This window comes from Epinephelus moara, chromosome 7 (genome assembly GCF_006386435.1).
Source record: "Epinephelus moara isolate mb chromosome 7, YSFRI_EMoa_1.0, whole genome shotgun sequence".
Taxonomy (NCBI): domain Eukaryota; kingdom Metazoa; phylum Chordata; class Actinopteri; order Perciformes; family Serranidae; genus Epinephelus; species Epinephelus moara.
The window spans coordinates 12,673,655-12,689,419 of record NC_065512.1 but is presented as its reverse complement, the minus strand read 5'-3'; the positions used below and the strand labels follow the sequence as shown (position 1 = coordinate 12,689,419).

Sequence of the window (15,765 nt, the reverse complement as noted above, 5' to 3'; positions counted from 1 at the left end):
TAATCATGCAACATGTCTTTCAGAAAAATGCTGAGGAAAAATAGAAAGTATAGCTACAGCAATAAGTGAAAGAAAGACAAACAAAAACAATTTGGTAACAAAACAACAAAACTTTAACAGTAATACTTGTAAAACTAACCCAAATTGAAAGCCAAGTTAAAAAAAAAAGTTCCACAGTTTAAGGTCATAAAACAAGTGGCCTCAGGCAGATTTTACAATTCAACTAGTTTAAATAGAGAACAGATGAGTCTGTGGGTTTGTGTCAGTGTTTGTTTCATGCCAGAAATCACACAAGATTGTAGTAGATTGTAGTAAATAATCCCACACAAGGTCTGGTCGGCAGGTATGTCAGCTGTACGCCATACGCCTTCTTCACGAGACCTTTTCAAATGTCACAGAAGAAAAAGCAAACATGTAAATAATAAAACAAATTATTATTTTTCAGTGTGATGGTCCTACTGTGCATGCTGGCTTACTGCAACACTTGCAACTTATAACACAACAAAATTGGATTCATATGACTAACATTGTGGTTGCTCAGTATGTGAACTATGTGACAGGACAGACGATTCGGGTTTATAGCAGAGTAGTCAGAATAAAACAAGTTCATACTTGACTCCAGAGCTTTGTGCTTACTGCTCTACTCTTGTCGAGGCTCAGGGAAACAGCACATCACATTAGACTGACACAATTATACTGTGCAGCCACTCCTGCATGCAAACAGTTTACGCGTGTTTAAAATCTAGTGTTGAGAGCAGATATAATAGTTTGAATGTGACAGTCTGACACAAAGATAAGGGGGCTGTCATGTGCATTGTAATGAGTCAGGTGATGAACAGTGTCCGTTAAATTAAGACTGAAAAAATAGACTTTCCTGACCTGATTTACTGTTAAATGAAGGAATGAACACAAGGCCGGATGTAACAAGGGTGTGAGCAACTTTGATGTTCTTTGAAGGATTAAAATGATTTCAACAAAACTACATATGTTGCATTTCATTAGCCTCATATGAACCTACAGACAGTGAGTTTATGGTCATGTATCACCATAAAATGAACCTTTTTTATAGTATCCTTCATTTGAACAATGTGTCATTTATTTTCCAGAAAAGGTTACCTGTGGTATTCAGGATATTTAGGGATGAAATGTTTTGCATGTTTAAAAAAAAAATGGTGTGTTGAAATAGGGTATAAACCAAAACTACGAACTCATTGTCTCATGAAGAATAGTTAGTGTGGAACCTTATGCGAATATAATCTAAACAAAGATTATTATAATTAGCCTTCGAGGCTGGGAGGTTTAACGCCACCCCAGAGGAGGACAGAATTTGTTTGCTGTGTCATTTAGGTGACATTAAGAATGAGTTTCACTTCTTGTTTTACTGTCCTGTACATGAAGACATAAGGAATGTACTTTTCGGTGGAATGACCTCTGTGTATGTTGATTTGTTTTGGTTGGATGAGCATGAAAGATCTGAGTTGTGTTTCGGAAAGGGAACCTTTTATGAGTAGTCATTATATAACATATAATGACTTTATAAAATATGATGCACTGCTACAGGTAAACTACATTTAAAGCCAGTCAAATTAAATTGAAATGTTACTTACATTCAGTGCATAAGTATCTATAATCCACTATTATACTAAATAAAATCATACTGACATAGCCTATTATCAGCATATATAGTCTACTTATAGTTTTTATATTAAAAGGACATTATGTACTCTATTTAAGAAACATTTTAAATGCATGCTTGCAGCAAACACTTATGATGTTGCTGTTTTAAGTTAAAAAAAACCCCCCACTGTTGATAGGCTGTTACTTAAATTACACTGGTCTCAGCATTTGCCCAAACTGGTTTCCAGTATGCAGAGCTCTCTTTATGTTACGTCATAGCAGGAGATGCACGAGAGGCGGGTTCACCCTGAAAGGGGGCCGTCTTAAATCCGAGGAAACCATTCAAAACCAGCAGAGGGAAAGCAACTCCCCGTATCCATCGCTCCACGAAGGCATCAGCTACCCACCAACACCAGTTACCCACCAACTAGCAGCCCGGAGAGAAACCCCCCAAGATGGCCCCTATCTCCATCAAGACTGTGCTGATCAGTGAAAGTGTGGACCCTCGCTGCAGGAGCATTCTGGAGGAAAACGGCATCCGAGTGACGGAGAAACAGAACATGAAGAAGGATGAGTTACTGGCGGAGATTAAGGTGAAGTTGGCACTCGTGCTGCGTTCACGTCCATCGGGTGTCGATTTTGTTGCAACGCAACTTGCAGCCATTCTCCAATCGTGTTTAAAATAGTTTTCTCGCTTTACTTGACATCATTTTAAGAGCTCGCGTGATTTTTGCGGATGCACTTGAGAAGGGGGAAGTGTCTAAGCGGCAACTATTAAGAAGCACCTGTGATTTTTACGCACAGTTTAATGTAAGGTGTATGCACGTTGTAGCATTTTCACTGTCGCTTTTCCTGTTCAGTCTGACACGTATTTGCAGGGTTGAGATATAACAACAATTGATTGTTCTGTAGCTGTGGTACCGCCCCCTGGGAAGCTGATGCAACTCATCTGTGAGTTTACCGGCTCTCCCATCACTTGGTCTGAACGCCACATGCTGCAGATAGGAAGCTGTTATCATGAGGCTGTGCATTAAACGCATATTTGCCTTGATTTTGTAGATTAGAAATAGAAACAATGGGTTGCAGTGGAGGTGTTCTCATACAAACTCAGGGTTCAACCTTAATGCTGTTTCATTTGTTAGTGGTTATCAAATAACAGCAAAGACCAAAGTTAAAGGGGAACACTGCCTAAATTAAGAATTCCAATATGTCATTTCCATGCCCTAGGAAAGGCTGATCAATATTTCTAAACTTGAGCAACTCTCTCCCAAAGCCAGAAACCAGAGAAGGAAGTCTCAAACTTGTGATGTCATAGGCTATAAAGTCTGGAGCTGCTCCATAGACAATGAATGGGAACTTGATTTATTGGATCTGTGACTGTTTGAGCTTTATTCTATTGTAGTGTTCTCAGTTCTGAAACAGAAAATATATCCATATACTTATAACATCGCCCTGGGTGCTTTCAGTGGCGTCTACGTCTTTCCCAAGTCATTGTCTATGCAGCAGCTCCAAACTGTACACTTACTAACTAATATTTTTTGACTGTCTGAGACCACAGAAATAACATGTAGGAATGCTGTGGTTAATGTTAATTAAAATAAAGGAAATGGAACAAGGTCACAGTGTGTCACAGATGCAAAGCAGCAAACATTCCTGCACATTAAAAATGGTATGTCAATCCCCCTTTCGTCTCCTTTGAGTAAGTGTGTGAGTGACAGTAAGGGCTATAGCAGATGCGTTGCATCCATAAACCTGAAGCTCACTCCTTAGCTACTTAGATCATCAGCTTCAGATAAAATTATGCGTTGAGCTTCTAAATCTACTAGCCTGACATGGCATTTCATTTGCCTCGGGCAAACCTTATTGTTTAGCCCTGAAACTGAATGGATTGTAGTGCTTTGCAGTAGATTCAGGGCAGGTTTAACTCTCTGTTAGGCCCTGGTGCAGCAGTGAATTTGTGGGCCCCTGTTTAACCACTGACCCCAACCCAACAGGGCTACATCTTCACTAATATGTTATAAAATGCCCAACTATTGCTGCGTTTACGCCAAGTGTCCACACTACTCTGTTGTTCCTGAACCCATACAATGGAGACTCTTGAAAATGCTGCTGACCCTGTTTTAGTTTAAAAACTCTAGTGTTGCATTTTAGTTTGGATGGGCAGAGAATGCTGACATAGGCACCCATGTTTGCTTCCTGATTAGGCCTTAGAAGTCACAATGTGTTAAGCCAAAACACACCTTTTGTTGTTTCATTCTTTCAGTTTTGGCACTGACATGGCTTCCTCTGGTGATGGATAATACTCTAATATGTTGCCATACTTGCTTTGCAACAACTCCCAATCTGTTTTCCACCTTTACACCTACAGTATGTTACTTTCGTAGCTGTTCCACCTTGTTGTTGGTCCATACAAAGAAATCTGCCCAGGAGGGTAAAGGGCATGTCAGTATGCGTTTCAGGCATGTTATGAGCCGAGAATATATTGTTTTAAATTGAAAACATCTTAGGTAGTAGAGATTGTATCTTGTGTCTCATAAACCACACAGTGTTCCTACCTGCCCTTGTGTGCGCTGTGTACCAGTTACTGCGCTTTCACACCTGCAGCTGTAGAGGCAGATAATGTATTATTTTATACTAAAGGTGAAAAATAAGTTCAGTTACACAAGGTTTAGGAAGCAGCTAATCAAATATCAGATTTGGCAGCAAAAAGGACCCATAAGAGGTGTTTTGATAATTTGAGTAGTTTGTGCGTAAGTCAAGCCTTGGGAGGTTAAATGATGAGAACGTTCTGGGTTAGGTTGACCTGACCATTGGAACAGATGTGCCAAGTTTCGCAATAGAACAGTTGTTTATGCCAAAGAGACAAAGAAGATAGAAAATATTGAGGCACGAAGTTCAGCTCTAGGAATAAGTAGGAAATCAGGAGAACTTTAGATTTCCAGGAAATACGACCCAAGCGTGTTCACACACACATACACATACACACACATGCACATGAACGAGCAGACGCCCATTATAAAAGCAATTGAAGGGTGATTGCTGTTTCGCTGTTTCCATCTGTTTTGCTGTGTAGACTAGCATACTGTTGTATGCTGAGTTCTGTGATTCAAGTAACTCCGTTGGCTGTAACTTTCCTCCGTGGTTCTCCGAGTCTCTTCATTTCAGTGTTTGCTGAAGTTGAGCATTTTCCTTATGTAATTGGCGTTGTCGGCAGGATGAGGGCGAATCCCACAACAGTCCAAGACGAAGGAAACACGACGTGGTGTTTTCTGAACCAATCACCAGGCAAACTGAGGACGAAAGAGACTGCTCCAAGGAGCCCAAGTCAGACTCAGAAGACAAGGAGCACGGGACATCCGCTGAAGGAAGCAATGCACAACCGTGTTCTTTTCTTCAGTTCTTTAGGTCCAGACCAAGAAAAAAAATAGACATTGTTGCCTTTTAGCTCTGGTCAACTTCTGTCTTTCTACAAATGTACTAAGAGTAGTAAACATATTGACTGACAGGTAGCTCATTCCCTGGACAGTATTTATCTTCTCTGGAGTTCACAAAGTAATTCATTATGAGCATTATTAGTCAAGACTGTAACTGGACCTCCATATAGCCTGTCACAAAAGGTAACAGGCCAAATATAGGCATTTTGTACCATATGAATAAGAGGCTAGTCACAGTGTTGTCACTGTGTTTCACTCACCTTTCAATTGGTGGATGTATATATATATATATATATATTACACACACACACACACACACATACACACAGAGTAGGCCACAAGCTAAACACACCTCTGGTTCAGCTCCCTTTAACTTTGTGATATGTGAGTGAAAATCTCCGATCTCACAAGCTGAAGTGTTGCCACGGTTACAGAATGATCTTGTACAAATAGGCCACTCATCAGTTACACAGATTTTGCTTCTAGCATTGTAAACAGCTCAGGATCAGCTGTAGTTTAACTACTGAATTTATGCAAGAGACACACATGCCGCTATCACACAGGCCTTTGGGTCGGTCCGTTTGCAACAAACCACACCAGAGTCCGGAGACTGGAGGCAGATTAAGACACACTTCTTCAGACGGTTTCAATCCAGTTGTCAGTGCTGTACCAGACCTGGGATTGGGTTGACAACTCTCACTCACATTATCCCAAACAAACAGTACTGACCGGGTTTAGGTGTGAAAGCTCCCACATACCTCTTTAAAACCAGTGACCAGGGTCAGACTGAGGGTTGTCTGACCCGTGTTCAACCCTTCTTTTGTCAATTTCAGTCCGAGCCACCCAACACAGGTTAATGCCTCTCTGTGACAGTTCAGGTACTACCTGGGTCACAACCCGGGAGCAATGCATATCAATTTCCTTGCATATCAAAAACTTTGCATTGACCAGAGTACCACAAAGTATTGACACACAGTGAATCTGTGGGTTTAGGGGTCCCTGAAGGTTTTTGGCCAAAGCCTTGGGTAGATCACACAGATTTAAAACACCATGAGATCAACCATATACTTTCCTCTCTATCCTAGGACTACGATGGCCTTGTGGTTAGATCTGCAACAAAGGTAACGGCTGATGTCATCAATGCTGCTACTAATCTCAAAATCATTGGGAGAGCTGGAACTGGCGTGGACAATGTGGATGTAGACGCTGCAACCAAAAAGGGTATTATTGTCATGAAGTAAGTCACCAGTCTGTGCCTAAATTCAACTTACTATCCAGTTTCAGTTTAATGTAAAATGTCCACTAACTGTATACTGTTTTCTCAAGCACACCAAGCGGTAACACGATCAGTGCCGCCGAGCTGACATGTGCACTACTGATGAGCCTCTCAAGGTAAGATGAGCAACTGTCAAAATGTTGAGTCTTTTTAGTTGCAGAAGTACTGTAAAAATGTCATTATTTGGCCTTTCTGTTTCTAGAAATGTGCCTCAAGCTGCAATGTCCATGAAACAAGGGAACTGGGATCGCAAAAAGGTAGGCAGAGATTTTGTTTGCAGTTGGCCCACAAAGCGATTACTGTTGCATGGTCGGCTCCATTGTCCAGCCAGTCATCACTAATCAGATGTGTCACTTGGACAGGCTCATTGTTTTGTTTCTAATTTTACAGTTCATGGGTGCAGAGCTGTACGGCAAAGTACTCGGAATAGTTGGACTTGGAAGAATAGGAAAGGAAGTCGCCTCAAGAATGCAGTCATTTGGCATGAGGGTAATTAACAAGATTATACAAGGCTCGTCTCATTTCTCAATGGTTAATTGCGCTTTGATGCTTAGATGAACAAACATTGCAAGACATGTTTCATTTTGTCTGCTCAGACAGTCGGCTACGATCCAATCACTCCTCCTGAGGTGGCAACCAGCTGGGGGGTGGAGCCGATGTCTCTGGAGCAGCTGTGGCCGCAGTGTGATTATATCACTGTCCATACTCCCCTAATGCCCTCTACTGTTGGTGAGTTTTACTGAAGCTCTCGTGATTATATAACCAACTGTACTGAAAAACGGTGTGATTTGTTTTTCACTTGTTTTCTTTTTTGTGCTCAAGGTCTGCTTTGTGATGAAACATTTGCTAAATGCAAGAAAGGAGTGAAGGTTGTGAACTGTGCACGAGGGGGCATCATCGACGAGGCTGCTCTCCTCAGAGCTTTGGAGTCCGGACAGTGTGGAGGAGCAGGGCTTGATGTCTTTGTTGAGGCAAGATTATTTGAGCACACAATATAATGGCGATAGAATAATGACACCATCTGCATTCAGATTGGTTTCCTGAGAAGAGTTGCAGGGGTGATGTTTTTTTGTTGGCCGACCTGGAAGATGGCAGCTCTGGTTCCCTGGTTAAAAAGCCTGTGGAATTTTTCCAGTTGGATTATTGCAGAAAATAAGCTCAGTGGCAAACAAATGTTTATGATGCTCTATATGTTTTGTTCAGCAAGATTCTGTTCACAAATGAGCACCAGTTCTATGATTTCGAAGCATAACATTAGGCTATGAATAAACGACATTGTGGTCACTTGACTTTAAAGTTGTAGCCGAGTTCTGCACGATGACCCACTGCAGTCTCATTTAGCCACTTGTAAGCAACCGTCTTTTTAAACCTTCAGAATTCACAAGTGGGGTATTTACTGACATTTAATGCCGTACAACTAAATGTGAAAGTCTCTTCAAGGTCTGGTGTGTAGGATTTAGTGACATGTGACGTTCAGGTTGCAGATTGCAACCAACTACAACTTCTCCTGCATGCCAAGTGTGTAGGAGAACTATGGTGGCCGAAAAGGAAAATGCAAATGACCCTATCTAGAGCCAGTGTTTGTCCATTCTGGGCTACTGTAGAACAACATGGCAGGTGCCATTGAAGAGGAGCTATGTAGATATAAATGGCTCATTCTGAGGTAACAAAAACACAAAGATTGTTAGTTTCTGGTGATTATAAACTAATGAAAACATAGTTGTGAATATTATATTCCATTGCCGCTAATAAATACCCCTAAATCCTGCACACTGGACCTTTTAAAGCTTGTGTTGACCACAGACCTTATGTCAGACATCTAACCAAAAACCTTGACTTTGAGACAGCAGAACCGGAAGTGCAAAACTGCTGACTTATTTCCGTGTTTAGGACTCATCCCTGCACCAGTCTAGAAGCCTTGCTTTCACTGTGCAATTCACTCACCACTGGGTATGATCTCAGGGGAAAGTGAAGGCTGGATTTACAGCACAAAGGAAGTGCATCAACCACTGTGCAACCAAAACAGGAATATGATGGTGCTTTTGTTTTCCCTGGTTGCTATTGTTGGCTCTATCCCCAGTTACTAAAGGATATCAGTGACGTTTTTTTTTCGATTATTATACCCAGTAGCTGATGGTGTAACAGCCACAGTAACTGTGGAACCTCTACCAAGCAAAAGAAGGCTCTGAGTATAACAGGAAGCATTCTGGTTGTCTTTGTGACAGTGGCACCAACAATAATACCACATGGAAACACAAAGGGGGGGGGAAGTTTTAAAGTTGTCTGTTTACATTTTAATCACTCATTGATACTAATAAAAGAGTCCCTCCAGCCTCCATCTTACATCGTGTTTACATTTGACCACAGGAGCCTCCTAAGGACCGCTCATTGGTCAACCATCCCAATGTCGTCAGCTGTCCTCACCTGGGAGCCAGTACGAAGGAAGCTCAGGCTCGCTGTGGGGAGGACATCGCTCTGCAGATTGTGGACATGGTGACTGGGAAGAAGCTGGTGGGAGCAGTAAGTTCTACTCTACCTTTTCAAACAAATCAGTGCTCACTCCTGGAGAGTTGCTGCAACACATGTTAAAGGAGCATTTCCATAAAGCTGGAGGGGACCAGTTAAAGCAAGATATATAAATGCATAGAGTATATGCAATTTGATACACTTAGGTTGTCACATATCTTTTCACACTCAACAAAAAAGATTGTATCATATTGGAGAAGTTAGTTTTTGTCTTTAATTTAAATTTTTGTTTGAATTCAAATGGATTGTTAGACTTTATTCCCATGATAATTCTAGCAATAAGGCACCACAGCTATAAGTAAGCAGTAGAGGTGGGGGTAAAAAATCGATACAGCATAGTTTTGCGATATTTTTGTGTAGCAATATCGTATCGTCACACAGTGCAAAGTATCGATTTTTTATTATAGAAATTATTAATAATGCAAAGCATTATTAAAAATTTGTAGCCTGCTAGAATAATATAATAGATTGCCTTTTCAGTCGACAGGATATATTTTGATAAAAGCTAATAAATTGCAATGTATCACAATTTATTTTATCGCAATACTCAGCATATTCCAACAGATTTAAAATTGAAATAATTTGTATCGTATTGTATGGAGAGAGGAAGCTGAGGTAAATGGAGAAACAAATGAGTATTTACACAAATACAAATCCTGCTTCTGTTCTTGTAGTTGCCGAAATTGCCAGATTTTTTTTTTTCTATGAAAAAGATGAAGCTAAATTCCATCTTAAATAAACCAAAGGTCTCTTTCTTATTATCTTAGTATTTTGGAATATGTGATGCATGCAAATGCTTCACACACGAGACATCAACCAACCTCTTATAGTCTTCTGAGTAAGTCTTAACTTTTACAGTCAGCATTTATACAAGACTTGAAAAAGTGGCTTGTTGTCAGCATTAGGTCATGGAGTCACTAAACTAGTTATTAAGGCTCAACCTAACAGACTCTCAGACTTAAACACACATCTGATGGTTGGATAAAGGCTGTCATACATTAGTCCATAAGTCTTCAGACTATGCTTTGGGAAATTATGCACAATTCAGGCATCTTATCATTAACAGTACATTGTGAATTAACTCCAGTGCTATATCTTATATTCAGGCAAGTCTGCATTCTGGAATGCGTCATCATGTATTGGCATAGATGACCTTGAGTCCTCATACCTTGTTATTTCAGAGGCTGGTATGTTTTCATTCCAGCCAAATGACTAATATGGTTGTTTTCATGATTTTGATCAGCTCCCTTTGTAAAGCTAATGTCACACTACATGACTTTCAAAGTCATGAGATTGCTGCACTGTTCACACTACACAACTTGCTGTCTTATAATCGGGAGTCTTGAAGTCGTGGTTTTCACACTGCATGACTGACTGGCGACTTGGGGTCACACACTACAGGATCTTTGACTGGGAGGAATCCCCAATAAGTTTGAGAGGAAGAGAAATGGTGGAAGGTGGACTATTGCACGCAATATTAATAACAGACACTCTTTGGAGAGCACAGCAACACCGCTCGTCTCTGTCTTCAACCCATACCTTGCGCTCTCATTGGCTGTAGCTCGTTGATAAAGTGCCCAACAGCTTCAGATATTAAGCATGATAATATCTGAGCTCAAAAGATTGAATACTAAAATGACTTTTTAAGATTGTTGTGCCTACTGCTGTTTCCAAGGTCGAGATAACTTTAAATGAAAACACTTTGAACAGCGTTGCACTTGGTTGATTGAGTCTGATTAACATCTGTAATTCTGTCTCTGAACTGAAAGTCTGAAAGTAGAGGAAGAAATATTATAAATAAAAAGAACCCACAAAGATATTAACAAATAGTTATACAATCAGACTTGTAGCATTGGAGGAAAGGTGGGAAGAGATGAGAGAGAGATTAAGATTAAATTTTATTGATCCCTTGGTGAAATTAACAAGACGCCTTGCAGTATTAATAATAAAAAAAGTAATCTCCACTCTTAGCTTGTATCATGGCTGTAATGTTGGTCTCAAAATGCTTAATTGCATCTGTTCTCCAAATTTGTGATCACATTCAGTTCACAAAAGCACACTGATTTCATGTCTTCTCCTTTTTTGTAGGTAAACGCACAGGTTTTGGCCAGCACGTTCTCCCAGGAGTCTCACCAGCTGATCAAACTCGGAGAAGCTGTCGGAGCTGTGCTGCAGTCGTGCTCTGCTTCTGTGAAGCCGTTTAAACATGTACAAATTACTACTCAAGGTAGGACTAACTGGTGTAACCAGTTTATGTAATCTGAAGAGGAGGGGTAATTGTGTGTATTTCCTCCCTCTGGTGGTGTGATTGTGAAACAGGCACTGTACTTAATGCTTTTCACAGTTTTTTCTGAAGTCAACATATTTGCTTTCATCTGCTGATAGTGACAGTAAACACTATGTGCTCTTTTTTCTTCAAACCAGGGGATTGCATGAAGTCCTCCACTGGTTACATGACTTCATCAGTACTGGTCGGACTGCTGAACCAAGAATCCGGCAGCTGCCCGAACCTCATCAACGTACTGAGCCTGGCCAAGGAGTCTGGCATCATGGTACAACATCAGCTCACTCTGGGAAATGCCACATGATAATAACAAGTGTAAAGAAAATAACCTTTTCATACATGTAAACCAACTCTCCAGGTAAACCATACCCACTGCGGGTCTGACAGGGCTGCCAGTGATGTGTGTAAGGTGGAGATCGAGGGCAACGGCTGCAGCTACAAAGCCAGTGGCTCAGTTCAAGGTGGAGTGCCGGTCCTGCTGGAGCTGAGCAATAGTGTGTTCAGACAGCCAGTCTCTCTAACTGGAAACCTGCTGTTCTTCAAGGCCTCCGCAAGTCCTCAGCTCCTATCCTCAGTGGCTGGTAAGAAACTTAAAAGTGAGCCTGTAGTTCAGACAGGTTTTCAAAATCCCTGTCACTATGTGAAACTATGTTTTATGTAGCATTTTCTTTTGCAGGGATTTAGCACTTTTAATGCCAGGGCTCTCTTCCCCATGCACAAATGTTAACCTTCGGACACGATTTTCTCAGGGCACCATCGCTCCATCCTGGGCTGCAGCTCAAGACAATTGCGATTGGTTTAGAAAAATACAAACAACCCAGAGTGTTTTTTTGCCATTAGTTTGGAATTATGATGGATTCAGCCAGACATTTGTGCTGGAGAAACGTCTGGCTATGCAAGACTAGTATTCAAGCAATTCACTTGAGTAAGTGAAGCTTTCATGGTAATGTTACATACAACATGCCCAGACTGCATGGACTCACAAGACATCACAATATCATATAAACCAGATCCAGAATCAAACATATTAAAGTACATAAATCTCTGACAAAATATGTTATGTACATCCATCCATCCATTTTCATCCGCTTATCTGAAGCCGGGTTGCGGGGGCATCAGGCCAAGCAACGCACCCCAGACATCCCTCTCCCCAGCAACGCTTTCCAGCTCCTCCTGGGGGACCCCAAGGCGTTCCCAGGCCAGACGACATATGTAATTCCTCCAGCGTGTTCTGGGTCTACCTCCGGGCCTCCTACCAGTGAGACGTGCCCAGAACACCTCTGACAGGAGGCACCCAGGAGATGCCTGAACCACCTTAATTGACCCATTTTGATGCGAAGGAGCAGCGGCTCTACTCTGAGCTCCCTATGGATTTTTGAGCTCCTCACCCTATCTCTAAGGCTGAGCCCAGCCACCCCACGGAGGAAACTCATTTTGGCCGTCTGTATCCACAGACTCATTCTTTCGGTCACTACCCAGAGCTCATGACCATAGGTGAGGGTTGGGACATAGATGGACCAGTAAATTGAAACCTTCACCTTCTGGCTCAGCTCTCTTTTCACCACAATTGTCCGGCGCAGTGCCCACATCACTGCAGAAACCGCACCAAACCGCCAATCCGGGGGCAGACTGTTTTAGAGACTCACCTTGATAAATCCGTTTCCCTTTTTTGGGTGTCTTTGCAGTGTAGGCAGTTGTTGCCTACGCTGCTGACATAGCAACTTTTTCTGCAGGATTCTGTGCCATTGAATCAGGCTTTGCCATCAGAAAGGACATGCACAAGTATTTGCATTTGTAAAATAGCCAATAGGAACGCCCGCTCTCTGAAATGACCTGTGATCGGATAAAGTCTCCTGTCACAGGCTACATTTTCTAAAGCCTGAAGTGAGAGCCAAAAGGAGGTGCAGAAGTCTAGTTTTCTCTCAGCCCACTTGAATCACAATATGCTGAAAGGCCATTATGGAATTTTAGCCCAATGATGCCAAAAAAAAGCTTACACCAGCATTAACACTTTCAATTTGGATGAAAGTTGGTTTTGAGTTATGACTTCTCCGGACTTAATAACTGTGTTTGTCTTCCTTTAAAATCACACCTATTTTCTCTTTCCCATTGTTCTTTGTTTAGGACTTCTGGCCACAGAGGGAGTGGAGATTGAGTCCTTCAGTGCTCCTGCAGACCGCACTGGAGATCTGTGGTATTGTGTGGGGGTGTCCTCTCTCCTGCGGGACCTCAGTGCCTTGAAGCCTTTGGTTAAAGAGGCTGCACAACTCAGCATTTAGATAACAGCAACAATGCAATCTGAAAATCTAATCATCTCCAAAGGGTGTCTAAAATAATTCATCCGACTTGGTCTTAGTATTTACTACTAACAACTTTGTGTAGAAGTTGTACGTTTACTGTACAAAACTTTTTGACATAGGGGTGTAACAATATGCAAATTTGTATTGAACCGTTCGGTACGAGGCTTTCGGTTCGGTACGCATCACAAACTGAAAGATACATTAAGCTGTCCTGTTACATTTGAAAAGAAAATATACCGTTTAAACTGTGTTTAATACAAAGTTCTCAGAGCCACTGCGCTCAACAAGGCAGCCAAGACGCCTGAACAGGCAACCTTTGTCTGCTCTCTTTAGCAGCCAAGCTAGCAGCACATGTAGTCACTGCACACACACCCTAAACAAGGGAATGAAAGCCGCTGCGTGGCTATAACCTCTTGGTCAGTAGCCAACAGCAGCTAATGTAATCACAAAGCACACACCCAGAGCAGTGAGCCCTAACTAGTTGCGGGCCGGGTAGATGATTTGGCCAGAAAGACTAAAAGGTACATTAACAACGGCTACTTTGCTTTTGTTTATATGATTGTGGCATTTAACAGAGATGTTTACTCACGTATTTATTAGACTGACAGAGCTGAGAGCTCGTGGGATGTAGCAAACCCACCAAAAATGATTACACTTTATGATGTTTGTTTAAATAAATAAACAAAAAAAAAAACATAAAATTGAAAAGTTAAAAAAAAAGATTTTTTATTTTTTTTTTGCGTTTCTACTTTTTTGCTGTATTGAAAACGTACCGAACCGCAGCTCTACTGTATCGTATCGAACCGAACCGTGAATTTTGCGAACTGTTACACCCCTATTTTGATAACATTCCAGTGTTTAGATGCTTTACATGCACTTTGATGAAGTAAAAAAATGTGTCAGTGTCATGCTGATCAGTTTGTTTGACCTTTTTAAAGCGGAAGTGTAAAATAAAGTACACTTACTAAAAACATTTGTGCTTTCAAGTGAGTGTTTTTTATTCAACGTCACACTTTGACTATACATTTTAAAAGGGATGTACTGCACCAAGTTGCAGGTCTGTAAAGCACACATGTAGTTTATTGCAATCCAATACATATATACCTGTAAGCATGCAGACATATACACATGGCTGCGAATACATACACTCCGATACACACAATAAGTCTCAAGTGTCAGGAAAGGCCAATCTGTAAAAGTATGTTTTCAAAAGAGATTTAAAGACGTGAACAGAGTCAGCTGATCTGATGCTCAGTGGGAGGCTGAAAAGCCAAGGAGCAAGAACTGAAAAGGCTTGACTGAAACCTTCTGAGACAGAAAAGAAAAGCAGTGCAAATACTCTCAATAAAGCACGAATACTGATTTTTTTTTGTTTTTGTTTGTTAAGGTAGCTAAAATTATTATATTTATTGCTTACCACCATCCACAGTAGTACATGGCTTAGCATCCGTGTCGGACTCCAGCCTGCTTCTCACAACAAACACACATGGTTGGGTTTAGGAAACAAAAACACATGGTTAGCTTTAGCAACAAAAGCATGTGGTTAGGTTTGGGAAAAAAGAACAAGGTTTGGCTTTAGAATCTTACAGGACAAGAACACAGCTCTCTCAGGTCAAAGTTGGTGTTTGTTGGACCCACCCACCACCCACCTGCCCCATTCGGACTTTCACCGCCTTGACTTTCATCTTTGTCCTAACGCCTTTCCCCCTGAAACTATAATCCCATTTCAACCGAGCAGTAGCCTACGATGCGGTTCAGTTCAGTACACTTTTTTTCCGTTTCCAATGCGAAACATTGTGGATGGTACTGATGGAACCTTTCCTGACCATTACCCTTCCATTACCATGGAAACGCTAGGGTCTAGGTACCATATCTGAAGAATACTTTCGGTTCCAAAGGTACCTTACCGAAAATGTTTGGTGGAAACAGGGCTTATGATGGCAACTGGACGCGTATCATGCTGACGTAAAAAGGACGTCTTTTTTCGTCAGTTTCTGACCCTGCAAGTCACTGCTCAAGGGCTGGATTTCGACAACTTCAGAGTGAGACTAGGCTCTACAACTCTTCAAAAATAATAATAACAATAATAAAAAAAATCTTTAAAAAAGCATCTTAAAAAACTTAAATATTAAAAACAATCTTAAAAAGAAAATGCAACTTTAAAAAAAATCCGAACTAAACCTTTAAAATCGAATTTCGGCCCCTGCTGTATATACAAATATATCCCCCTTTAAAATGGGTCTTTCTTCATATGACTTCCTGAGATTGAAATTTGTTTTACTGATATTAAGGTCTAATTTTCTATGTATAAACTCAGAGAATCACCTT

The 15,765-nt window shown here is 41.1% G+C and overlaps 1 protein-coding gene across 1 annotated transcript; it reads left to right on the top strand.

The window, feature by feature from the left end:
• Positions 1–1,959: 1,959 nt before the first annotated feature.
• On the top strand, positions 1,960–14,410 carry phgdh (phosphoglycerate dehydrogenase). The gene is made up of 12 exons (XM_050048262.1): positions 1,960–2,210; positions 6,137–6,288; positions 6,378–6,443; positions 6,530–6,584; positions 6,718–6,816; positions 6,924–7,056; positions 7,150–7,298; positions 8,695–8,847; positions 10,942–11,080; positions 11,278–11,405; positions 11,496–11,718; positions 13,262–14,410. Exons 1-12 carry the CDS (start codon positions 2,073–2,075, stop codon positions 13,414–13,416), a joined length of 1,590 nt encoding a protein of 529 aa, XP_049904219.1. The 5' UTR covers positions 1,960–2,072; the 3' UTR covers positions 13,417–14,410.
• The last annotated feature ends 1,355 nt before the right edge of the window (positions 14,411–15,765 follow it).